At 45.4% G+C, this 26,322-nt stretch overlaps 1 protein-coding gene across 9 annotated transcripts in view; it reads left to right on the forward strand.

Moving 5' to 3' along the window:
* The window catches only part of RGS8 (regulator of G protein signaling 8), a 41,546-nt gene extending 15,504 nt beyond the window's left edge, over nucleotides 1–26,042 (forward strand). For 8 of the 9 annotated variants that reach the window (XM_032291204.1, XM_032291201.1, XM_032291203.1 and 5 more), the window contains 4 exons: nucleotides 1,877–1,978; nucleotides 2,817–2,881; nucleotides 19,661–19,827; nucleotides 21,017–26,042. In XM_032291204.1, coding sequence (XP_032147095.1) covers nucleotides 1,877–1,978; nucleotides 2,817–2,881; nucleotides 19,661–19,827; nucleotides 21,017–21,199 — 517 coding nt within the window. In that variant the 3' untranslated portion in view covers nucleotides 21,200–26,042. The remainder of the gene's footprint in view (nucleotides 1–1,876; nucleotides 1,979–2,816; nucleotides 2,882–19,660; nucleotides 19,828–21,016) is intronic. The other variant, XR_004272750.1, reaches the window with a different exon arrangement.
* Nucleotides 26,043–26,322: the final 280 nt, after the last annotated feature.

Here is a 26,322-nt window from a genome sequence, read left to right on the forward strand (position 1 = left end):
CCTTAATCAGCTGCTCACACGGCCTGCCGTCAGGCACCCTGCAATTTGCAAGCGAGAGTGGACATAAGACGCCCACTGTCTCAGGAGAGAGCATAGCGCATGGCAGTAGTCAATGTTTGGAAATGCAGTGAAATGTATGGCTTCACAATGCGGCCTGGCTGAGATTCAAGGTGGGAGCAGTGGACGTGCAGGCCCAGTTTTTTGCAGAAGAGAGGATATTTCTGGGAACTTGAATGTTCCAGCCCTAAGAGGCTCTTCAGAGATGTGCTGTGGAATACAAATGCTGTCCATCCCTGCCAAATATAATACCATCCCAGCAGACATTTCTTGGATAAGATTTCTGTGAACAAAGACAATTACCAGGAATGAAAATCCATTCGAAGTAAAAGAGATCGAATTGGATGATCCCTAAGGTCTCTTCCCACCCCTAGGAAAAAGAGGAAAGAAAGCTAGGCCAGAAGGACACCTTTCAACATGCGGAATGGCCTCGTCTGGGGCTCTTTCTGTGGCCAATTGTTGCGAATGTGCAAGCAGCAGTTCCCTTTTCTAAGTCACTCTCAAATCCTGATTTGATTACGCTAAACCCATCCCACTTACCTTTGCCCTCAATACAAAAAGTTGTCATAGTTAAAGGTCAGGGGTCAGCGAACTTACTCTGTCAAGGGCTAGAGAGTAAATATTTTCTGGTTTTGGGGCCATTGGGGCCATATGGTCTGTGTTGCAACTACCCAACTCTGCCCTAGTAGTTGAAAGCAGCTTTAGACAATTTGTAAACAAATGGTGGTGTTGTGTTTCAATAAAGTTTTATTTGCATACACAGGTACATTTTAGGGCTATAGTTTGTCAACCTCCAATTAAAGGTTAACAGAGGCTACCTGGGCATGGTGCCTTGGGCCTGTAATCCCAGCTACTCAGGAGGTTGAGGCATGAAGATCACCTGAGGTCAGGAGTTTGAGACCAGCCTATGGAATATAGCAAGACCTTGTCTCTAAACAAAAAAGTTAAACATATAAAAAATGTAAAGTGGTAAACAGAGGCTAATGTTGGGAGTCAGAAAGAGATATTAGAGTAACTTCTCATTGGATCTGTTACCAGAGATAACTATTTAAGTGCCTGATGTCATTATATGGGTCCTTTGGAAAATAAAACACACGAGAAATGTAAACATACATGTTAAAAATTTAATTATGCTTTTTGAGATAAGCCAAAATGTAAACAGGAATACACGAGCTTAGTCAGGCAAGCATGAGAACTGACATTGATTCTTAATTGCTGATGGTACCAATTACTCTTCTCCTTACCTGCAGGCATCAATCTTATGGGTTGACTATAGCTAGATTTGTGGGATGAGTGGGGAGAACCTGAGTTGGAATTGACCTGCCGTGAGGCCCCCACTTTGTGCTCTAAGACTCTGATATGCCCCGCGCACCCTGCAAACACCCTCTGCTCCCGCTGTGGGTACTCCTTCTGGGTCTCTGCAATCAGGAGCTGCTGCTGGGGCTGTTACTTTGTCCTCCTTGTGGAAAAGCAAAATGTGGATTGTTATTTTGTTATCACTATATTTTTTTTTCCCTACAGAGAATCCTAATTTAGAAATTCTTCCAAGCTAATGACCTTCATTGACTTACCATCAACTTGCCGTGTCAGCTTTAAAAAGCATTAAGCCTCTAGGGGGTCGGGTAGGGTACCTGTGACTGTTCAGGTAGTTACTGATTCTCTAGGTGTTCTCTTCCTGTGCATGAAGGCTTCAGAGACCACCTGGGGAAGGGTGGGGGCAGTGCTGGCTCCCGCAGCAGCAGCTCCAGGGGCCCTGTACAGAGCTGACAGCTGTGATCATGAGAGTTTCCCCGTCCTTCTGCCCCTGTGCTTGTTGCAGGAACAAAGGGATGAGGACCCGACTGGGATGCCTGTCTCACAAGTCAGACTCGTGTAGTGATTTCACAGCTATTCTTCCAGACAAACCCAACCGCGCTCTCAAGTGAGTAGTACAGCCACGTGCCATTCCCTGGGTAATATGACAAGTTATATAGCTCACTTCTTTAGTGAGTTGCTGACCAGATGAGCCACAAAAAAATTCCTGTCTCTTGGCAGCTCCTTTTATATCCCTGGATGTGAGTGAAAGGAATGTTTATTTTCCTTTTCAGGATGTATAGCTTAGTGATCTAAGAATGGGAATCCTCTTCTTCCTAAGAAAGCCATATCATCCATCACTCACAAAACTGTGGGTGGTAAAGGATACTTCTGGTTCTTCTTAGTTGTCAATCTGAGCTCTCAATTTGGAAATAAATGTTCAAGCTTACTCTAAAAATGTGTTTAGATTCAAGTAACCTGAATTCAGCACCTCTTCTGCTGGTGCTGTATTAAATGTCATTTATGTTACCTTGTGTAACCTTCACAAAACTATGTAGTGGGCATCATTAACCCCACTTCAGAAGTGCAGAAATTTAGGTGACAGAAAGAGATGGAGCTGGGAGCTGAGTCTAACTTTTCTGACTCTAAGACCAATTTCTTTCCATTGTTACCTCAACACCTTTAAATCATGTACTTACTTAGCTTTGTTCTTTAGACTAAAAGCCAACAGACAGAACTCACTGGAGTCCAGCCCTGAGGTTTTTTTTTTTTTTTTTTTCCTTATCAATTTCTTAAGAATGCACAAATTTACAGTGACAGAATGGCAGGAATCCAGGTACAGCCTTCATCTACTACCCCCCACTCCCACATTGTTCCCGTTTGTTTCCCTGAGCAAATCTTAGTGGTTGTTAAGGGCAAGGAGGTTATTTCAGAAACATTCAAGAGAGATATTTCTTTTTTTCTAGGAGATTATCCACAGAAGAAGCTACGAGGTGGGCAGATTCCTTTGATGTGCTTCTCTCTCATAAGTGTAAGTAGAATTCAGGTCACGTCATGACAAATCATCCATTTAGTGAGAGTTGTACCAAAGGCCTGTGATGATCCAGGTATGTACTAGGTGTTCCAGACCTCTGTGGGCCCTGCTCTCACAGAGCCTCCTGCCTAGAGGGACATTCAGAAAAGAAGATGAATGACTTAAATGTAGTGAGATGAGGGCCTTCTTTTCTGTTTTCTGGCTTCAAAGTATGATCCCAAGAAGCCTTTGTATTCTCAGCAGTTTTAGCAAGAGAGAGTTTAGCTTAGGGGTTTGGAATGATGGGCTCACTTGGGAATGCAAGATCTTGTTTATAGAACTGAATGGCCTCCCCCCAAATTATGGGAGAGTCTGGCTATGCATCAGTCAAATGAATATTTTGTGCATTTTGTTGTTCACTTGAGTTGACAGTTTTTGAGTTTTGCTGTTGCTTTTTGTTTTCAGGGTTTACTATCCCAGCTGCATTTCACTCCTCAGTTTCTTACTGAGTCTAAGTTTTACTGGAACATAACTTCTGCTATCCTTCCTGTTCCATCTTTCCCTTCCTCATCTGTAACGCCTTTTGTTTCCCACAAAGGCAGACATAGCTGTGCATATTGCGGTGTGGAGAGGGCAATTTGATGTCAGCCAAACTTTTCATCTCTTGCTTTTTCTCATCATGTGCAAGTTCAAATTCACTGGGCTTTGAAACAGTGACATTTACTACCTGGGCATGGCAGAGCATGGGTGAGGAAGAGAGAGGATTTTGTGAAGAGAAAGACTTCAAACAGACATTTCATGCCCCTCTGAAATATGTCACAGTGATATTAGAAGCCCTAGCTGATCTGGGAACAGAAGGGCTGCTTTTAGTTTGGAGTAGTGTTTCCCCTTAATTGGAGAAAATGGTTTGGTACAATTAAATCAAAGGCATTGGGAGGGAGTCAGACCTGTGTTCTTGATTTTGACTCAGTGTTGTTACTAAGTAGTGGGGTGGTTTTAACAGAAATCTCAGTCTTCAGATGTCTTTAGAAGTGATTTTGCTTTCAATTTGCTGGGCAGTTCCCTCCAACTATGCTGCTGATCCAGATAAACTAATTAATAAATACGTTTGACTAGATTTTAAAATTAAACGCAAAATCTGAGAATAAGTACATATTGTAGCAAGTAATTTTGTGAGACAAATAGTCATTTTAGTACTCTGTGGATTGCACTTAGGAAGGAAAGACAGCATTGATTTAGCATATGTAACATATGGCTATGTCCCAAACAGCAAGCTTATGTGATGAATTTGCCAAGTTAATGGCAAATGTGTAATAATATTTAGGATTTTCAGTAATGCTATTTTTTTTTGTGAGGCCATTCTGACTTTTTTTTCTGGAGTGACATTAAGCTAAACAAGTGTCACTATCAATTTACACCTTATTTTCTGGCTGTATTTTATTCAAGGTCATCTTGAAGTTTGGTTTCTATTTTAGCCTCACAACTGACTCACTTAGTTCAAGTCCCTGAGGCTATTTCCTCATTCTAAAACGGGGATGGAAATGCTTGCTACCTGTCAACTGAATATGAGAAATTTAATAAGAGGACACGTTATCAAACCGCATGTTCTCACTCATAGGCGGGTGTTGAACAATGAGAACACGTGGACACAGGGAGAGGAGCATCACACACTGGGGTCTGTTGGAGGGTGCCAAGAGAGGGACAGAGGGGGCAGGGGGAGCAGGGAGGGATAACATGGGGAGAAATGCCGGATGTAGGTGACGGGGGGATGGAGGCAGCAAACCACATTGCCATGTGTGCACCTATGCAGCAATCCTGCATGATCAGCACGTGTACCCCAGAACCTAAAGTACAATTAAAAAAAAAAAAGAGGACACCTTTAGTTTATTTCAGGTTCTCTACTTAAAGGTATTTTGTAAGGATATGGTGGGTTTTTTTTTTAATGATACTTTTATTTATCAAACGCAAAATAAATGTGCCTTGAGAATAAGATTTCAAATTTTGCTGTCAATTGTTAATAATAAGTCATTAGTTTATGGTGGTGAAACTAGTGATTGGAGGCTTAGGGTTAGATTGTTGCAGTAGCAAGACCTAGACATTGAAGAGGTTGAATTTTATTTGTCTGATTTGATGACTTTTAGATCTGAAGACGCAGGGTTCTGCTTCTGTCAGGAATGCTTTTGGTTTTCAGGAGTGCAATGTCGCTTTTCTGAGATGGGGACTCTGATAAGGCGTTACAAGCTGACAGGTGCAGTGACTCAGACCTATAATGCCAGCACTTTGAGAGGCTGAGGCAGGAGGATCACTTGAGGCCAGGGGTTCAAGGCCAGCCTGGGCAACATAGCAAGACCCTACCTCTAAAAAAATAATAATCATAACAAATTATCTGGGTGTGGTGGCATGTGCCTGTAGTCCCAGCTACCTAGGAGGCTGAGGTGGGAAGACCGCTTGAGGTTAGGAGTTCAGGACCAGCTTGGGAAACATAGTGAGACTCTGTCTCTACTAAAATAAAAAATTAGTGAAGTGCAATGGTGAATGCCTTCAGTCCTAGCTACTCGGGAGGCTGAGGCAGGAGGATTGCTAAAGCCCAGGAGGTCGAGGCTGCCGTGATCAATGATCACACCACTGTACTCCAGCCTGGGTGACAGTGAGACCCTGTTTCTTAAGAAACAAAACAACAAGCTGATACCAGATTGCTTCTTTGTAAAACTACTGCAGAAATGGGCTTTTGGAACTTTGGAGTTTTACGACCCTTCTTGGAGTCTGATGTTCTGTTTATACTTCTGTATAGTAGAGAAGTAAAAAGCCAATGGAGTGAATGTCTTTGAAAAGAAAGGGGTCTTTATTCAGGAGTCACAGGTAGAATTTCAAGCTTTTAGAATTTGAACATGTACTCCCCTGTGAAAGCTATGGAGTAGTCAGCCCAGGTTATCTTGAAGGATGTTGACAACTTTCTGAAAGTCTAATTAATTTGGGTTGGTATTGTGACTCAATTAGGGCGGATTAAGCTTTTCCAAAGGGATTGCACATGTGCTGGTCTCTTAGGAGGGACAGCATTGATCAGAGGTTTGCGGAGCTTGCAATTAAGACAACATGTCCTAAGAAGTGAAGAGTGAAGAATCCCTGAATGACTGATCTCCAAAAAAAAAAAATGTACATGAATCTAGAACCCACTACCTGGTAATTGTGTATGTGTAGGCAGCTGTCTCCCCTAAGTTTTCTATTTTGGAAAATACAGATGATTATTCCCCCACCCCCCATTCTCAATCTACGGAGCATCTTTGCCATCCCTGTTCTGTTGGGTGTTTTGGGCACTCATTTATGTTTAAAAAGGTGTACTGAGTGCTCATTTTGTGCAAAATCTATGGTAAGCAGCTGGATGAGGGGAAGCACAAAGATGAACAAGGCACAGTCCATCCCTGGTGGAGAATGCAGCCTCCGAGCGAACGGGCATGCATACCAATAACACAGGAAACAATGCAGTGTGCTGACTACATGCTGGGCGGCCTCAAGATTCCAAATAGAATCCTGACATAAGTGCTCTTCTTCAATTCCATCTTGTCAATATTAGAAGACCTAACTGATCTGTGGGCAGAGGCTGCTTTTGGTTTACAGCATGGTTTCCACTTAATTGGGGAACGTGCTTTTTGACAATTAGGGAAGAGCATTGTCTGGTAGTCAGCTCTGTGTTCTTGATTTTGACCCAGCTCTGTTACTGGATAGCTGGATGATTGGGATGGAGTCTCTCAGTCTTCTAGAAAATCTGTTTCCTCAACTATACAATGAAGGATCTGGAGTAGGAGGAGGTGTCAGAAGCTGGATCCAGGATGCTGTCTGCAGCAAACAGAGAGGCTGGGCAATAACCAATCACCTTCTGCAGGTGGCTTGACTCAGCACTGCCTGCAGGGTTATGTAAAATACTGCTTCAGAGCTGAAATGGCTCCAGCCACCAGAAGAGGGGCTATGGTACCTATGTTAAAAAGCTTCTCCGCTCCTTGGCTGAGCTCCTCATAGGCTGAAATCTCAAGCAAAAATAAAGCAACTTTGCTATTTTTTAAATCTTAGAATTTACAAAATCAGGAGGGCAAATATTTGGAGCTGTTTTATTTCCAATTACGTTTGTTTACAAGTGCAGTACAAAGTGGAAGAAGGCCTTACCGAGGTCTGGGAAGTAACCACTAGCTATGTGCTCTTTAAAAATAAACAAACAAAAAAACAGCTAACAAACAATGAAATTGAAATTGCCGATGGCTTCACTCAATAGTGAAGGATTTCTAATGTGCGTTAATTTGGCATCTTTTTCCTGTTCACCAGTAACAATGAGGCTCCATGTCTGTGAGCTGTGCATGTAGTCTGTCCCTAAGAGAGTGTGTGTGTGAGACAGAGTGTGTACATTCAGGAGACTTTTTGATCTGCACCTCAGACCCAAGAAAGCAAAGATCCCTTGTTTATGGAAGATCTTTTCTGACAGGTCACTGAGAAATGGGCAGGAAATGGTGTGTACTCTTCTTTATTCCTCGTGAGGTTCATGTGAATGTTTTTTATTTGTTCAGCTTTTAGTGGGACAGTAAGTCCTGAACTCTGAGTTGGTGCTCCCTTCTTCCCCTTCACACTCTCTCTTTCTTTCCTTCTTCCCTCCCTTCCTTCCCTTTTTCTCCCTCCCTTCTTGCCTCCCTCTCTCCTTTGATACTTTTTGGACATAAAAAGTTAGATTTATTCCAGCTTTAAGGTGAAGGTGAAAGCAGAGTTCCCTCCTCTTTCCTCTCACTTCTTTTTCTTTTTTTCTTTCCTCTCACGTCTTAAGTGTGATCGCATACGTGGGTGACTGACCACCTCACCCCAGGCATTTACTTGGTACTTAGCCTTGTTTTGCTGTTTGCACAGAGGATGGAGGGTCTGCCTGACCCGTCTCTGCCAGGCCCAGGAAATGCTGGGTTAATAGATGGTACAGTTGAAAGCTCTTCTGCATTTGCAGAGCTGCTATCTATCTCAGAATAGGAAGCCAAAAGAGAAACTCTTGGTTTTTAAAAATTAGCCCCCTTTGAGATAATCGTTGAGATATAAAAACAGAATGACTTGAGCTGGTCACACAGCAATCAAGCAGAAGACCCCAAACAAACAATCAAATAAACAGATATTAAAATTATCAGTTCATGAAATTTCTTAAGTTACTCATCTAAATGGCCTTAGCTCTAGAACATACAGTTGAACAGTCACTGCACGGCCCTCCTCACAGCCCTCTCCAGGCCAAAATGTTCTAGAACAGCGTAACTCCAAGTGGGGTCCAAGGGAAACAGCACCAACATCTGCTGGGAGCTTGTGAGAAATAAAAATTTGGGGGTCCTCTCAGACCTACTGAATCAGGATCCCTGGGGCAGGGCCTTGGCGATCTTTTTCCCACAAGCCCTCCAGGAAGGTTTATACACATCTCAGCTTGAGAAGCCCTGTTCTCAAAGACCCGTGAGTAAAACCAGGAATCTGGAGCATGCTGCTGGGGCAGGTGGCCCGTGCTTTCCAAGAAACACACTAAAGACTGTATCTCATATGGAAGCTTTCCAAAATGCTCAGGCAGCACCACCCTAGTGGTACATCGTGTATCCCAGATTCCACTTATGTAGGGAGGAGTGTTCCACAGTAAATTAACAAATAGGCAGGTGTGCTTTCTGAATATATTGAGAAAAAGAGTCAGAAAAAGATGTGCGAAGCAGAGATGGGTGAAAAAGAAACTTCTTCACTTCCTTGCCATCATCTTCACGTTGTTATAGTTTGTACTTGGACCCGGAAATGTGGGTGCATTTGGTCTTCATAGAAGGAATGCCCGAAATATTTTAGGCAACGATTAAAAACCTGTTTAAAGAGGTCGGAATGAAAGCAACTGGACAGGCTTCTAACCCATTCTGTTATGTGACCTTATTCTGATTACTTAACCCCCGTGAACCTCACTTTCCCCATCTGTAGAAGGGGAATGATGAGACTGACCTTGCACAGTTGTGAGAGTTCAGTGTGATCACTGTTCTGAAATGCTAAGCATGATGACTTCATAGAGGCACTCAATTAGAAACAAGCTATTCTAATTATTTTTCCTCTAACATAATATTAAGTTCATTGAGGAAACATGCATTTCATGCCTCTTATATACCAGAGCTAGTGTCAGCTTCTTGATCTCACAGACAGCTTGAGTTTGTGGATTGCGGGTGGGATAGAATTGCCAACAGGGCTTCTTTGAATCCCATTATGCGTGTCCCCTTTGGCTCATGAGATTTTGGCAGCCCCTCTTCAACCTCCCCCATGCATGTGAGGGAGTACCGTTGAGGATGCAGTATTTATTTATTTATTTTGAAACGGAGTCTCGCTCTGTCACCAGGCTGGAGTGCAGGGGTGCGATCTCGGCTCACTGCAACCTCTACCTCCTGGGTTCAAGCGATTCTCCTGCCTCAGCCTCCCAAGTAGCTGGGATTACAGGCATGCACCACCACACCTGGCTAATTTTTGTATTTTTAGTTGCAAACCCAGGCTCTCCTGTCTTCCGCTACCACATCCTAGGCATAAGAAACCATGCAACCTCAGAGATCACCATTTCTTTGTGTCCAGTGTAGGGTTTGATCATAGACTCTCTCGTGTCCTTTCTGGTACAAAGACTTTAACAATCTTCAAGTCCTAATACAACTATAATAAATCATCTTGCTATGTATATACTAATGAAGTAGAGATCATTGAAGAAAATTACATTAATCACACTACTGAAGTATAATTACCATATCAAATGCTTGCCAATAAAATGTCACAACTGGAAATAGTTTGTTCTCTAAGTAATCTCCCTAAATAAATCTTACTTAGCCCCAGTTATTTTTAAAAATTTTTTGAGACAGGGTCTTGCTCTGTTGCCCAGGCTAGAGTGCAGTAGCATGATCATAGCTCACTGCGGCCCTGAACTCCTGGACTCAAGAGATCCTCCTGCCTCAGCCTCCTGACTGTTTGGAATTACAGGTGCAAACCACTGTGGACACCCCCAGTTATTTGTTTAGAAACATTCGTTTTACAGATTTCACAAAAGAAAAGCTTTGATCCTAATGCTATTCTCATCACGAATTTCAAAGCAGTGACTTGTTTCTGGATCAAAGAGGTTTTGAGATCACCATTAGTATATGTGTCCTGGATTTTAGAAATGTAATTTCCATTCTTCTCTATCTGGTCTTGGAACCCATTCACCGGCTTATTTTCTCCCATTGTTCAGGGATACAAGAGGACTCTGGTCTTTGGGACGGCATGTTGTTGTTGTGACCTAGTATTTTTCCAAGCTTGGGAACTGCGTTAGGCTCAAGCCCACCCTGATGCCAGCTGTATCAGGGCTCCTGGACCTTCAACTGTCACCCAAACTCCACTCCCTGCTGTACCAGCTGCACTGCTCATTCATAGCGACCCAGTTTCCTTTCTTATGTAAGCATCCTCCATCAAAGAACTAGAGGGAGAAAGCCAGCCGCAGGCAGCATGTACAGCCGCGGCGTGTTCTTGGAGGTTCTGTGGATGCTCAGGTAAATGCCAATATTCTGCTCACTGTTCCAAGAATTCTGGACACAAGCTTTTCCCTTCCTGCCACTAGATGCATTATCAATCTAAAAAAATGTATGTTTCTTAGGACCGTTGGCTACTTAAAGGGTCAAACAAAGAAAACCAAAGTGAAATAAAAATGAAATGGCAAAGCGGCAGGTCCTTCTGTCATTTCTCTTCCCATTCCTCAAACTATTCCCCATCTCCTTGCCTTTCAGTTACCAGGATCATGTTGTATTGGGTGTGTTATGTTCTACATGATGACTCCTTAAGCCACTGTTATTCCTTAAGTACAGGAATAATAGTCACTAACCAGGATCGAGCTATCACTGTCCATGTGTCAGGCCTGCATGTTGTTTACATGGATGAACTCACCACATCCCGTAACCCTGTGGTGAAGATGCTGTCAGGACCAGCATCTTACAGGTGAGAGAACTGAGGCAAAAGAGGTTACGTCTCTTTCCCAAGCTCATACTTAACTGGTGTGAATTAGCGCCAGGACCCAATCCCAGACAGAACAGCTTCAGGGGTCAGGGAGTAGTCAGTCACTCTTTCCAGCTGCCTGAGATCTATGGGGGGGAATCTAGGGGAGGAGGACTCCAGTTGCCTGAGTCTAGAGGAGGGAGAAGGATCTGGGGTGCATGGGGCCTTGACAGAGGAAACACACCTAATGCAAAGCATGTCACCCTGAGAGACGCTAGGAGACACGCATGAGACTTTCAGAGATAAACCAGTGTCCTGTGTTTGAAGCCAACTACAGTTCATGGACAAGCAGAAGGGTCCTGGTGGAGGGAAAGAGGAAAGAGGACAAAAAAGAAAGAGAACAGAAGGCCGGCAGGGTGGGGCCGGGAAAGATGCTGTGGAGTCAGGGAAAGGAGCAGGCGAGAAGCTCGCTGGGAGGAAGTGGGAGGTAGATGGAAGGGAGAAACTGCGGAGCTGGCTCTGTTCCATGCAATAGGCTAGGATTTTACGCAGTGGTGTTTGGATTTGTTTGCTTGGTCACAGAAGCAGGAAAGGTGGGCCAGGTGGGTGGTCTGTCCACAGAAGCCCGCTGCTGCCATCTGCTCCAGGCAAGAGGAGGGGCTCCTGCAGCCATGCCATCTACCAGCTTCTCACTTCCATTGTTCAGACTCAAGTGTCTCTTTGTTCACTGACCTTCCATGGCCTGCTTTGCTCAGTGCAGGCTGTGGGAATATAAAAAGGGTTGGGGGAGATTGGGGCTGAGAGGGGTGGGCATAGAAAGTGGGTGAACGGAGGAGGAGGGCTGGGGCAGGTGCAGCCTGCACAAGCTTTTGTGATGTGTATCTATTGGGGCGTCTTTGCCACAATCTGTGCTCTGTTGCATCTCAGGTCCAGACCCTCCCAGGAAGGGCCCCTTCTCCTTCCTTAGATTCCTTCCCTTACAATTCCAGGCAACTTTCAAGTAGCATGTTCTCTTTTGGTTTCCCTCCCACTCTCTCTGAGCCCGCGCTGGAAATGCAGGCCACCACATTTTGGGCTGAGGCTGCCTGAGAGAACATGGCATCTTTACAAGGCCACTCAGCTGTTCGTTGTCACAGCATCCCCTGACCATGGTTGTGAAGGATGCCTTTCTGCTCACACTTCAGCTCTTTTGAAATGAAAAAGCCAAGATAGGGTGGGCTGTCAGTGCTGTGGGAGAGAAGAGACTTTAGGCAGGTTCCAAGTTATTGGTGGCACCTAATGGCCTCAGTTCTCGTCACAGAGAAGGTGACAGCAGGTGTCCTTTTGCTGGAGAAGCTCCAGGTCTGTGAGCCAAATGGCACACTTGCCAGGCTGTGGCACGTGTGTGGTGCGTTTGCCTGATTTGGGCTTACTGTCTATCTCTCCTTTGGAGGTCTGCCAGCGTCACCACAGGACAGAGGAGAGTGGGTCGGAAGTCATGCAGACGTGTGTGCAAATCCACTTCTCACCTTTTACCGGCCAAGTGACTACAGACCAACTCTCCATGTCTCACATGCCTTGTTTATAAAACACACTTTGCTAAGAGCTAACACTTATTGACTGCTTATCATGTACTACTAGGCACTTCTATGTGGCTTGCTTCATTTAATCCTTATAACAGCCAATTCAGCAAGTCCTGACATTATTAATTATTCCCATTATACAGATGAGAACACTTGGGCTTGGAGATGTTGACAATTTTCCAAGTTCATGCAGGATGAAAACTCAGGCTGTGTGACTCCAGAGCCTCTGTCTGCGGAGGAGGGTTGATGCAGGACTGAGTGAATGTATGTAAACTGGGCAGCACAGAACTTGGCCTGGGGTAGGTCCTTGCTGTAGGACGGTGATGACATTGACATTGATGAGGAGAAGGATGGAATTGTGGAACTGCGAGAATCAATCAGCTAGGAGCTGTGTCTGATACAGGCTAGTCTAAATTGCCATGAGGGCATGGAGCAGAGTGCTAACTACCTGGGAAAGCTCATCAAATCCAACCCCGTCACTTTACAGATGAGGATGCTGGGGCCCAGTGAAGCTGAGTGTGTTGTCCAAGGTCACACAGTTAATGACGGGGCTGATTCTGGTCAGAACTGGTGCTCCCAGCTGAGACCCATGGTGCTTCTGTCTCAGCAGGCTGCCGGGTAATGAGAGCTGGCTATGAGTTCACCACACATGTCCAACTCCAAGTCCCCATCCCCACTGAGGCAGCCTTAGCTGCTTACGGTGTAACTTGGTGGAGCTCCCTGCCCATGCCCACCCTGTTTCTGTGTTGACATATGCTCAGGTACCCCTCCGCCTTCCACAGTGGCTTTTCTCATTTTCTCTCCACCCCACCTGGAAATGCCACCATCTCTGGTGTCACTTGTGGCCTCCTTGTCTTGCCCTACAGTGGGAGTCCTCTCCCTCCACTTCAGTGGTCACTGGCACAGGCATCCCTCGGGCTACCGTCATGCAGAGCTAGAGGCTAGACCTCCTACACGCATGAGGATGCTGGCTTTGCAGTGCAGCATCCTTGCCACTTACCGACTGTGTGACTTTGGGAAAGTTATCTGGCTTCTCTAAGATTTGATTTTTTCTCCTATAAAGGGGTGAAAATTTCAGGACCTCAGCTATAGTTGTGCTCTGAGAAGCCAGTGCTGTAAAATCCATACAGCACTCGGTGTGGTGCCAGGCCCAAAGTAAGTGTGCTATCTATCAGCGCTTCCTGATGTTACTTTAAAATTCTTTCTCTGGCTTCAACTTTTTTAACTTCCTGCTTATCTTTATCCCCTTCCTCTATGCCCCAATTGCCACTTGCTAAATGCTTTCTATTCTCCAGGTTCAAGGATCATCGGCCAGCCTGGAACTAATTAATGGGTCCTCTCTTTGAACGATGGATGCACCATCAAATGAAAAGTTCTGGCTTCCTTTTTTGGTGCATTTTAATTTCTCCAGGAATCTAAGTCTAAACAATTGTTTGACTGTGTTCTGTCACGTTCTTATTAACTTTTTCAAGGTCGCTGTTCCAACCCCTACCCACTGTCTTAGGCTTCCCCGCTGTAGCGCACTCTGCATTTATAATAATTCAGTTAATTATTTTTAATTATCACTTAATGTCTGTTACACTGGACTAGCCTGTAAATTCTATGAGGTGGTGACTTTATCTCATTCGTTTGTGCCATAGCCCCAGAACCTAGTACATGGGTGCAGCCCACATTCACAGTGAGCTTATCCCAGATTAATAACAAAGATTAAGCTGTCCCACTTGACACATCTCAAATATGCCCCTTTTCTGGCTGTTCTTCTCTGTCTTCCTCTGCCTTTCTCTTTTTTTCTTTGCCTTTGTCCTTAAGGAAAACAAGTCCTTTCACTTTTTCTTGGTCCTTCTCCTCTAAAATTTGCCTTCACCGAATGCTATTCTTTTGCTTCTTTTAATCTCCCATTTTCAGTGCACTTTCCCTTCTGTCTGCACACACGTCTGGAGAGACCTTGCTTTGGAGTCAGATGGACCTAGCTGGGAATCTTGGCTCTGCTCTTGCTGGCTGTGTAATTGGGCAATGTATTCCCCTCCTCTAAGCTTCAGTTTCTTCCTGTGGAGAGTGGAGTGATATTATCTATGGATCAGTGTTGTGAAAATAAATTGGGCTAATGTTTCGTAAAGTCCTGAGCAAAATGCAGGGTGTATAGTAAATAAGTAAAATTCCTTGGCCCGAATCCTAAATAAATAGGTAAAAACAGCACCCTACCTTTCCTAGGTTCTACCATCTTCTTCAGCTAACATCAGACAGACTTTCAATTTCCTGCCTGAAATGAGAAACTTCCCTGCATTCACACATAGCCCTTCCTTTTGCTCCTCATCATATTTCTTCTACCTTCCTGGGTGCGACATTTTGTCAATTAGATTCTTTCCTTTAACTTCAACGCCTGGTGCTCAACTGGTCTTTTCTGATCAGATCAATGTTTACACATACCCAAGTCTATCTTAAAAAAAAAAAAAAATCTCTTTCCTGACCTCATGTTTCCTTCCAGCTATACTGTCTTATTTCTCTACCAAATTTGTTGCAAGAGTCATCTGAATGAACTGTTTGCACTTCCTTCAGTCTGATTCACCACTGTACATACCACGGGACGGCTAGGACCCTATCACACCATGAAAACTCCTCTTTCCAATGCTTGCCGAATCTAGGGATCGCTTCTCAGACTGTATCTAGCTTGACCTCTGGGAAGCACTAGATACAGTGACTACTTCTTTCTTGAAATGTTATCTTCCTGGCCTTTTGTAGTGCTGCAAAATTCTTCCATCTCTCTGGCTCTTTCACGGGCCTCTTGGTATATGCTATCCTAGAAGCAGGCCCAGTCATTTTCAGCTGTATTATTGTTAAATGCTAGTCTTAATAAACTCCTTCCAATTACTCAAGTAAGCGTTCTTAATTCTAGGCCTTCATTCCTGTGGTTTCCTCTTGCTGAAATTCTCTTCTTCATCCTCCCGTTTTCTTTTGCTTAGCTTGCTTCTCTTCTACTTCCCATGTCAGTTCAGAAGGCTCTTCCTCCCACGGGTCTTCCCTTCTTTCCTCTGGCATGGCTAAGGCACCCCTCCTGGGTCCTTCATGACCCCTCTGCTTTCTGTATGATGTAACTTATCACACACATAATCACCATGATTACATTTTCTTGGCTCAAACATCCCCTTGATGACAAGTTCTGTTTTGTATCTGCCTTTAGCACATAGCAGAGGCTGAGTCACATAACAAGTGAATGAGTGAATGGAGATAACATTATTGCTATGTTGGATTGAAAGTTAGTATACCTTATATGAAGTTTTTGATGCTACATATTGTTAGCTGTGTGAGATCGGGCACGTCGCTTTTCCCAGCCTCGGTTTCCTCAACTGTAAGATGAGAAGTAAAGCAAGGCTCCTGAGAGCACTTTGCAGACGTTCTCTCTACTCATCCACACAAAGCCCCAACAAAGCTGAAACCTGGATTAAAGGAGGTGATGTCTATACCTCATCCAGGCCCAGACAGTTCCCTTAGCAAGGCTATCTTTACCAGTACCATGAAGGAAGGCAGAAAGGTAATTTTCTTTCCTTGTCTGTAACTGTGTTCACCTTGTTCATAAGCACCTGTTTCTGTTTGGTTAAAAATTAAAATCTGACACAAGCAACCTTAAACTCTCCCATTCGAAGAGTGTAGTCTCTTCTGGTTTAAACCAACAACAGGCTCTTCCGAGTTGCTTTTCCAAGTCACTTTCCAGTCATTCTTTTAGACAGACGCACAGTCTTTTAGGGCCCCCTCGTTCCCCTCCTCATTCCCTGAATACAGCGGAAAGTGTGTTAAGGTGGAGGCAGCAGAGGGAACCTCTGGCCTGTGGCCCCTTCGTTCCTCCCTTGTCCATTGATAGTGAAACCATGGACTGGTCACTGCTCAGAGTCCCCTCCTTGCTAAATCAGCCCTTCACTGAGTTCTCAAGGGCACTGGGTCTCTGTCAAGGAGAAAACCTCCTCAAGAGCACTGAGGCTTCCACAGCTCCAGCTGTTTTTCCCTCGAACCTCTGCCTGTAGCCTCTGCTGCAGGGCCCTGTCCTGCAAGCAGTGAGGATCTCCTGGCAGGCAGGATGGCTCTCTAATTCAAGTTCCCTCTGGAGCCTGTGGAGACTTCTAGATCTTCCCCATGGAGGGGACAGAGTGAGGGAGGGGTGACAAAGTTTCCATGAGAGATTTCATGGGCAAGGATTTTATGATTTTGAGCTCTTATATATCCCAAGACCTTGAACGGTCCCAATGGTCCCCGACTTACTATGGTTCGACTTATGATTTTTCGACTTTATGATGGTGTGAAAGTGATATATATTCAGTGCAAACCATACTTCAAATTTTGCATTTGGATCTTTTCCCAGGCTAGCAATATGTGATATGATACTCTCTTGCAATGCTGGGCCAAGTAATCTAACACAATGTCTGTTTTATAATCATGTGCTGAATAGCTCATGTAATTTACTAAATACTGTACCAAAAGTGTTCTGAGCACATTTAGGGTAGGCTCAGCTGAGCTGTGATGTTCAGTAGCTTAGGTGTATTAAGTGCCTTTTTGACTCTTGGTACTTTCAACTTATGGTGGGTTTTTCACCATCTATGCTTTTTTACATTAGTAGTTGTTTTAAAAGATATTGCTGAATTGAATGAATGATTCTCAGTCCATCTCTGCCTAAACATTGCCGTGTCATTGTTTCATTTTGATTTTCAGTTTATCTCGGGTTCCTATTTCCTTCTTCCAGAGTGTTGAATCCAGTGTAGGAATGGGAGCAGGAGGTGCCCTGAGCAGACCTCTTTTACGCTCATCTTCTTTTTTTGGTACAGGGGCACTTTTATTTTCCTCCTGCCTGACAGGAAGTAACCTTACATTATATTTCACTTCCTCTATACTCCATGGTTCAGAGTTAAGGTGATCATGTGTCCTGGGTTTTGCCTGTGGTGGTCATGGTTTATAACTATTGTCTGCATGTAATTAACAGTGATGCACCCTTCACTCTCAAAATGACTTGCCTTGGATGGCAAATTACATGGCTATCTTACTTTTTTTTTTTTTTTTAAGACAGGGCGTCACTCTGTCACCCGGGATAGAATGCAGTGGTGTGATCACAGCTCACTGAAGTCTCAACCTCTAGGGTTCAAGTGAGCTTCCCACCTCAACTTCCTGAGTAGCTGGGCACATGCCACCACACCTGGCTAAGGTTTTTGTATTTTTTTGTAGAGATAGAGTTTTGCCATGTTGTCCAGGCTGATCTCAAAATCCTGGGCTAAAGCAAGCTGTTTACCTCAGCCTCCCATATGTTAAGACTACAGCTGTGAGCCACTGCACCGGGCCATTCCCTTTTTTATTGTTTGTTTGAGGTGGAGTCTAGCTCTGTCGCCCAGGCTGGAGTGCAGTGGCATGATCTCTGCTCACTGCAACCTCTGCCTCCCGGGTTCAAGCAATTCTCCTGCCTCAGCCTCCTGAGTAGCTGGGACTATAGGTGCTCACCACCATGCCCAGCTAATTTTTGTATTTTTAGTAGAGACAGGATTTCACCATGTTGGCCAGGCTAGTCTTGAACCCCTGACCTTGTAATCCTCCCGTCTTGGCCTCCCAAAGTGCTGGGATTACAGGCGTGAGCCACTGTGCCCGGCTAGCATTCCTAGTTTTTAAAACAACTTTGAGCTCAGGCTTCCAAACTGAAATCTCCTGTGACTTAAAGCTTGGTGTTGGGAGTCACACAAAAACCTTTCTCTCTCTTATGTTCCTGGCTCTGGCAAATAAAGGTCTTGGCTTTTATGATATTGTTCTAATATAGACATTAAAATATATATTTTGAAAGACAAAGATATATGGTAACTTTTTAATTTGGAAAAATAAAAACATTTCAAGAAAGCAAAAGTAAGCATTCGAATATATCAACAACATGGTACCAGCAATCTGTCAAATGACCTGGCCAGTGCACGGTCCTGGTGCGTAGTGGTGGATGCCAGATGCCACCTGGAACTAGGAGTTGTTTACATTTGTTCTTCTGGGGAATTTTAAAAAAGAAATAAAAGATTATTGCCAGAGTTTTTTTTATAACCAGTAGAAGACTTTTTTATCCTAGGTTTTATGTGCCTTTCTCCTGAAGACAGTTTATAGAAAGCTACAGCTATTATTTGATTAGAGGGGAGTGCGTTGAGGTTGAAATAACTTATAAAAAATTTTTAAATAAAAACATTAACTGGATGCATAAACTATCAATAAATATGATTCCCCTTTCCAACTCAATGTGGTAACCCTGCTCATCTTGTGTTGGTTGGGAGCACTGCCTGGCAATATGTATGATATTGATTAATAAAAATGAAAAGGCATATTAATTTGTTAAATCACTTGGCAGAATACTTATACTCAATCTTAATTAAAACATAATTGGATAGGCAATATCTTTTAAAATAAAGGATGCATGGAATAAAACATCAAAATACAGCACCTCAAAGATTGTTTTTCAAAGGGGCTTGCAACCCCGTCCAGGTAACACAATAACACTGCTGACTGCATTTTGTAGGTAGATTACTTTCAGATTTGTTTGGCAGTAGCAGAGGATGAGATCTTCACACTCCCCTCTAGTTCATCTTCTAACAGGTTGTGTGTTTCCTCAGGGTGGTTGACTTGGATTAGGGTAGAGAACAAATTATTTGACCTAATTATTAAATGGCAACATAGCCCACCAGTAGAGCCAGGGGACAGACACCTGTGCTCCAAACGTATTACTACGGCTTTCTAAATGCGACTTTGTAATATCACTATGACTATTGAATAAGAAGCATGACTTGTGTCTGAGGACACTTGTGTGTCTGATAGAACGGGGCCTTTTTTTTTTTTTTTTTTTTATTGAGTCTCACTCAGTCACCCAGGCTGGAGTGCAATGGCGTGATCTCGGCTCACTGCAACCTTTGCCTTCCCTGTTCAAGCGATTCTCCTGCCTCCCTACCAAGCAGTTGGGATTACAGGCATGTGCCAGCACGCCTGGCTAATTTTTTGTGTGTTTTTAGTAAAGACAGTATTTTACCATGTTGACCGGGCTGGTCTTGAATTCCTGACCTCAGGTGATCCACCCACCTTAGCCTCCCAAAGTGCTAGGATTACTGATGTGAGCCGCCACACCCAGCCGAGAATGGGTTTTCAAGAGGATGTGGAGGAGCAGTGCGCTTGGATAATTAGGGGCACCCTCACACTGTTACTACCTTTCTTTCTTCTACAGTTCTTAAACTTAAGCTGCTTCCTGTCTCTCTTCTTCCTCTCACATCCACAGATGGGGTGGCTGCATTCCGTGCCTTCCTGAAGACGGAGTTCAGTGAAGAGAACCTGGAGTTCTGGTTGGCCTGTGAGGAGTTCAAGAAGACCAGGTCAACTGCAAAACTGGTCTCCAAGGCCCATAGGATCTTTGAGGAGTTTGTGGATGTGCAGGCTCCACGGGAGGTGTGTTGGGAGTGGCGACCGTCCTGTCTGTCCATGGCTCCTGGCTTGTGTTTCTCTCCTCAGAGAGGGTCTGGGCCAGGCTTGATGAAGACTTTCTTATACTAACCTGAGCCTCATCACTCTGGTGGTCCTTGACAAAAAAAAAAATCCTTAAGCTCCTTTCTAAGGAACAGAAACCCAGGGTTTCCATCAAAGGAGCTCCATTAGGAACGTTTTAGTTGTCCATCCGTTAAACATGTGCTAGCAGGGATTTTGTAAGAATAGATGCTACCGAGTCTATGTTCATTTTCCTGGTGGAAGGCAGCATAGCTTAATAAAATGTGGATCTGCTTTAAAGTCTTGCTTCAATTTTAGCTCTGCCACTTACTATGTGATCTTGGTCAAATTACTAAACCTCTCTGGGTCTCAATTTCCCTTTCAGAGCATGAGGGGTAAAGCACCTGTTCAGTACTTGCCACTGCTCATTAGTGAGTAATTACCGTATTTATAGTATTTAATTATAATTATTTATAATAATAGGATGAATTTCTATTATATTGCTGTTCTGAGTTATAATGCAGAATTTTACTTGGGAGGGGAGGGTTTAAATGAAGAAAAATGTTCACTACTACAAGTTTAGGTGCATTGCATTTTTAGATCCGTTCAATTATGCTTTGACTTGGGATGCAAGAAGTCTTCCAGTTGGCGAGGACGCTATAGGCCCTTTATAATGCTGGCTGGAACAGAGATATGCATCCTAACCACGGCCTCCCTCCACAGGGCATTTGTTTCCTTAGTAAACAAGAAAGGACAAGAGAGAAAGCTTACTTCAGGGGACCTGCATTTACAGCTGGCTTGGGTCTGCCCCATTTCCTCCCTTTGTGAAGGTCCCTGGATTAAGGATTCAAGTACTTTGGGATTTTGCCTTGGCTCTGTTACTAACTTTCCACACTACTTTAAACAAGCTTTTTAGTCTCTCTTTTTTTCAGTGTTCTTATCTATAAATTGGGACTGAGAATATCTGGTCTTCCGACCCCACAAGATTCTTGCTGTGATCAAAAGGAATGACCTCCGTGGAGGCAATTTGAAAAGCAGAAATCGCCTTAAGCATGTAGATGCTGCCATTGATAATTATTGCAGAGTTAGGTTCAGCTGCCAGGCACCTTGGCCCTTGAGGGCCTGTGACCTTGCTCTCTGTTTGTATCTCTAGGTAAACATCGACTTCCAGACCCGAGAAGCCACGAGGAAGAACATGCAGGAGCCATCCCTGACTTGCTTTGACCAAGCCCAGGGAAAAGTACACAGCCTCATGGAGAAAGACTCTTACCCCAGGTTCCTGAGGTCCAAAATGTACTTAGATCTGCTGTCCCAAAGCCAGAGGAGGCTCAGTTAGACCTCAGAAGGGGATTCCTGGAAATCACTGGCTTTCCCCTCCGCTTGCTGCCACGATCATACTCTAATGTGAAATGTCATAGATGTTCAAAAGTGGTGGTGTTCGGGGTGGGAGGCTGAGGGTGAGCAGGGAATGAAGGGCTGTTCCAAAGTATGACCCAGCTGCCGGAGCTTGGACTCTGTTCCATTTACCCACATTTGTGTTTTGGTTAGTGGTAGCGCCTTGCCACTGTCGCCCTTTTCTGGGTCAGCAACTTGCCCTTCATAATGCCTTGGGTCGCCTCCACTGAGAGGGCAGATTTGCTGTGCTAGGCTAATCTGTAAATAATGCAAATGCGATTCCCACCACCTGTGCACCCTCCTCTGTTAGGATTCCTGACTCTCCACTTGTTGTAAATCCCCGGGAGGAACAGCTGAACGACATGGTCTCACCTCTGTGATTTGCTGTCACATTGTTGAGGCAAGCCCTGCTCACTGGGACCTCACAGCTTAGGAGAGAGGTTTCTGTGGGATCCCAGGTTTCTAGTGCTGTCGTTGACAGGTGACCTCTCGGAGAAGGAGTGAAATCCATGGAGTTGTTTGTTTCTTCCGTTTCCATTGGACCGGTGTGAAAAATTGTGATCACCTCCCATCTTGGTCTAGGAAATTCACAAGACTCCCCTACCCTTACATTTCCAGAAAGAGTCTTGGGAGATGTTCTTCATGACTTCTGAAGTGGAACTGCCATTAAGAAAGATACAGCTTGCAAATCTTCCTCAATTCTACCAAGAACTTTTCCAGAAGTCAGGAGACCAGGGAATGTAGCCCCAGTAGACTTGTATTCGGAGGGGGTACTGTATAACACGTCTGTTGCTCAGTGTCTTCTCTGCCCTCACCTCTCTGCAGCATCATACATCACTGATCTCTTAGGATGACAGCTTGGCAAAGGGAGGTGAATTTCTATAGCATGGAGTGCTCCCACGGTGCCTAATACTTTCCCTGTATCTCCACCTCTCCACTCCCATGCCAGTCATGTAATTATGATGGGGGAGAACAGGAATTTAGGCTGAAACTCTTTCCAGCATGCTTCCTGGGAACATGCTTTCTTAGAAAGGTGTCTCTCTCTCTCTCTCTCGGTTACCATGAAGCAGCTTGTTTCTTGATCATTTACCTTTCGGAATTAAGCATGAAATAGGAGGTGTGGCTAAGAAGATCACTGAACATCTGGCCGTGGAGAACCTTCCTGAGATGCTTTCATGGTACCCTGCAGCTCCTCTTGGAAATGTGTCAGGCAACTCTTCCATGGAGGCTGAGTGTGCAGCCTGGAACCTACTCTAGCTGCCAGGAAAAAGCAGACTTTGGCACAAGAGTAGTGCCAAGGAGATGAACCTTTAGCAGAGAGATCAGAAAATGAAAGGGGGGCATGGAAGAGGCTGGTTTCCAGGTGGAGAGGATATCAGAGTGGAGTTACTGTTGGGATAATTCAAGATCAGTGAATTTGGATTCATTGCAGATCTACACAACTTTCAGCTTGACTAAATGGAATAGCACATAATTAGCCATAAGCTCTGGAGTGCAGGCGATTGAGAACTGGGCTGATCCGTTCTCCTTTGAAGGGGTGAGGGGCCTTTTAAGATTATGCTGGTGGTGTTCTAGTGCTTGTGTCCCTCTCCAATAACTTTGAGAATCTCTTCCTTTTTAGCTATAGCTAGACCAGGCCAAGAAGGCCCTGGAGTCCCACTAGTGTTAGGGCCCACTGCACTGCCACGGCGCACGGTTATCTGTGACTGAGGGTGGGCGTGACTGTGAACCTCAAGGGGGCAGAAGAACATATGTGTCCTAGCCCTCACACTGAAGAGACCTGTGGAATTTCATGTTCGAGAACTCCAAAGCCTCAAATGGATGTTCCTAGTTAGATCAGGTAGTATCCTTCCAACCCTGGTTTAAAAAAAAAAAAAAAATCATTCTTTCTTAGATAAAGCTGCCAGAATTAATTTAATGATTAAATTCTCTAACAGGGTATTTTAAACATTGTTTACATATGAAATGTGCATCTGCTGCCAACTCTACTGTCGAATATGAGGTGCATATAAATTGGAACTGCACAGAGTTATAGAAATGTGAAGCATTCTAAAAGGGGCCTTTTCACCACTTCCACTATCCCAAGGAGAAAAGCCTGAACAAGCATGTTGTGCGATGGTCTCATAGAGGGGCCTAGAGTTCTTGCCAACTATTGATGAAACAAAGGCTGCAGATGGTGGTGTCATGGTGCCCTGGTGACGTCCTCCCACAACGGGGAGGTGCGAAAGGCCCAGCTTGGGCATCCTGAATTTCACAGCTAAGCAAGGGTATGTGGGTGTGTGTCCATGTGTAGAGGAATGCGATAGCTGAATTTACGGTTCTCCTGTGGAGCATCTCTGTGTGTTTGTGTGTGTGTGACAATTGTGAGCATTAGACTAGTACACGGCAGACATGATCTGCCCGTGGGGTGGAGCTTTCCTCATACCCTGTATGCCCTGCTTCCCACAAGAGGCGCAGAGATCTTCACTCTGACACCTACTTTTAGGCACTCTGGTCATGCCAACCCAGATTTTGGTCTGTGATAAAAGAAAGAGAAATGTTTACAACATCTAGAGCAATATCCAAGCATACCTCATCCCTGAGCTTCCATGTTCTCAGTCCTGCCCTCTCTCCCAGTTCCTCTGCCACAGGCTCGTGTCCATGGGTATCGCTTCCATTTATTTCTCGTCTTCCTTTGCTCCTCAAGCTGGGCCTGTGCTGTGGACTTGCCTTCTGGACTTGAGGCTTGCTGGGTCCTGGGCCTGTGCAAGTTCCAGGCAGGCCAGGGCGGGAGTCCAGGCAGGGCTGTGACTTCTAGAATTGCTCTCCATCCCCTCGTGACCTTTGGTCCCACTGGGGGGCTAACTTGTTTGGGGGCTGCTTCGAGACTTGTCATGGCCCTTGGCAAACGAGATAGAATACTGTCAATATCAACCATTCATGGCCTTGGGCAACTCTGGGTGAGGACGAATCCTCTGAGGCAATCTTTCTCATTAAACTTGAGCATGCACGGGAGTCACCTGGAAAGCCTGTCACACGTGCTAATTCCCAGGTGCACACCCAGAGGGGCTGACCTGATAGACCTGAGATGCGGCCCAGAAATCTCTATTTTTAATGAGTTTCTAGGTGGCTACTGGCTTGTGGACTTGGAAAAAAGATGGTCTTAGACAGTGGCGCGCAACCTTGGCTGCTCCTTAGAATCATCTGGAGAGTTTTTAAAACCAAAATGTCTAGGTCCCACCTCAGAACAGCCAAATCAGAAGCTTTTGGTAGACACCCAGGCATCAGTCGTTTTTAAAGCTCCACAGGTGATTCCAATGTGCAGCTGAACTTCGGAAGCAGTAGTCTAAGGAGTGAGGAGGAACACAGCCTGGGGGAAACGCAGCTGTGTGGGCCAAGGAGGCTGGTGCATCTCCAGATGCAAGCAGTAGATAATGAGGAACCCGGCCAGCCCTGGAGCCTCACTCAGGATGGCTGCCTCCATGCCCTCTGGGTCTGACTTGCTCCTTTGAGATAAAGGTGTTTTGGCCCAAGGTGTGCATTGCTGGGCAGCTGCCATGCCAAAGGTGGCAGCCGAACAGGCCCTTGATTGACGGATGCTCTGCCATGCTTTCTGAGCCTTGCCTCCTCCAAGCCCGCCTCCTGGGCCGTTTCCCCTGTCTGTTTTCCTGTGCCCCTGTGTTTGGCCATTTCGTGTTAGGCTGTGCCTCCGTACCCAAGGCCACGCGACAAGGTAGTTGGAACCCCCACTCAGGCGGTGAGTGAAGTGTGTCTTAGTAGTGACAAGAGTAGTAACACAACTTCCAGATTTCTCAGTGGAAAATTTCACGTCCTGGGGATAACAAGATCTGTGAGGCCTCTCCAAGACCTCACCATTCCCTCTTTGGTACCAGGTTAGGTGGGCAGCTGGGAAGGTCCTCGTTGATTTTAATCTCCGGTGCTCTCCCCAGAACTGCTGCTCTGAATAAACCAAAGCTGTGAAAGAGCATTCTGCACAGGCTGCGGGCCCGGCCTCTGGGTGCAGGCCCCGGGCGCTTGACCTGCGCAGCTCAGCTGGCTCTGCTGTGAGGGAAAGCTGTGAACTTACTGTGCTGAGAGCTGGGGGAGAGTGGAACGGGGAAGACTGAAGAGGAAGGAGCAGGTGGGGGAGACCAGCTGCTAACATGGTGTCTGCTGCTCCGTGCCCCAGAGGAGAAAGGAGGAGTAGCAAATGCAGAGGCAAGATGGCCTCCCAGCAACAAGAGCGTCCAGACCCCGTCTGTGCCACTTCCACGCAAGGCAGAGGCATTGCGGTCTTCCACCCCAGGCCGCCCTTCACTCTGCCAAGCGTCAGGCCTCTTTAAATCGGCATCCCTCTGGGTGAGAAGCCACTCGGCGTGAGATGGTGGAGGAAGACGGCAAGAGCAGAGATGCCTTCCTGTCCCTGTGGCCTCTCGGGACTCCGAAAGATGCTGTGGACCTAGATGGGAGACTTCAGGATGGGGCCACTGGCCTTCCTAGGTTGGGCTCTGGGTCCTTTCAATAAACGGTTCCTTGATGTTTACTCCCTTTGGGTCCTTCCGCTCCCTTCCCTCTGCCAGGTGTGGGAAAGGTGGCTGGGCTCGGTGTGCGCTCCAACCCCGGTAGCAGTAGCTGAGTCACGCGGCGAGCACAACACATTTGTAGCAGCTCATCTGCCGTTATAAACCGCTTGGCTGCTGGAGTCCTCACTGAGTTGTTTCATTACCGTGTAAAGTGGAATTATGTCATTCACCTTTACTATAAACAAGGCTGTGAGACCATAATAAACAGAACCTGAACAAGCTGCCCTCTGCTCTCTGCCCACTGCCCAGCTGACTCTTTATGAGGAAACTCTCCATGACACGTGGACTCGCTGGAGGGGGGCCACGTGGCTCCACCTGGCAGTGGCTGGCACAGGGCTGGCCATCAGGAGAAGCAGGGGTGTGGGTAAAAATAGATGGGTATGGCTTGGGGATAAGCGTGGGGTGGAGAGTGACTTTGGGTTATGAGAGGGCTTTGAAACTGTAAAGTGCTGTACCAATTCCAGCTGGTGGTTTTAGTACTACCATCTACTGCTTGAAAAGG

Source organism: Sapajus apella, unplaced genomic scaffold (assembly GCF_009761245.1).
Source record: "Sapajus apella isolate SASKATOON/1434 unplaced genomic scaffold, GSC_monkey_1.0 scaffold25, whole genome shotgun sequence".
NCBI classification, from domain to species: Eukaryota; Metazoa; Chordata; class Mammalia; order Primates; family Cebidae; genus Sapajus; species Sapajus apella.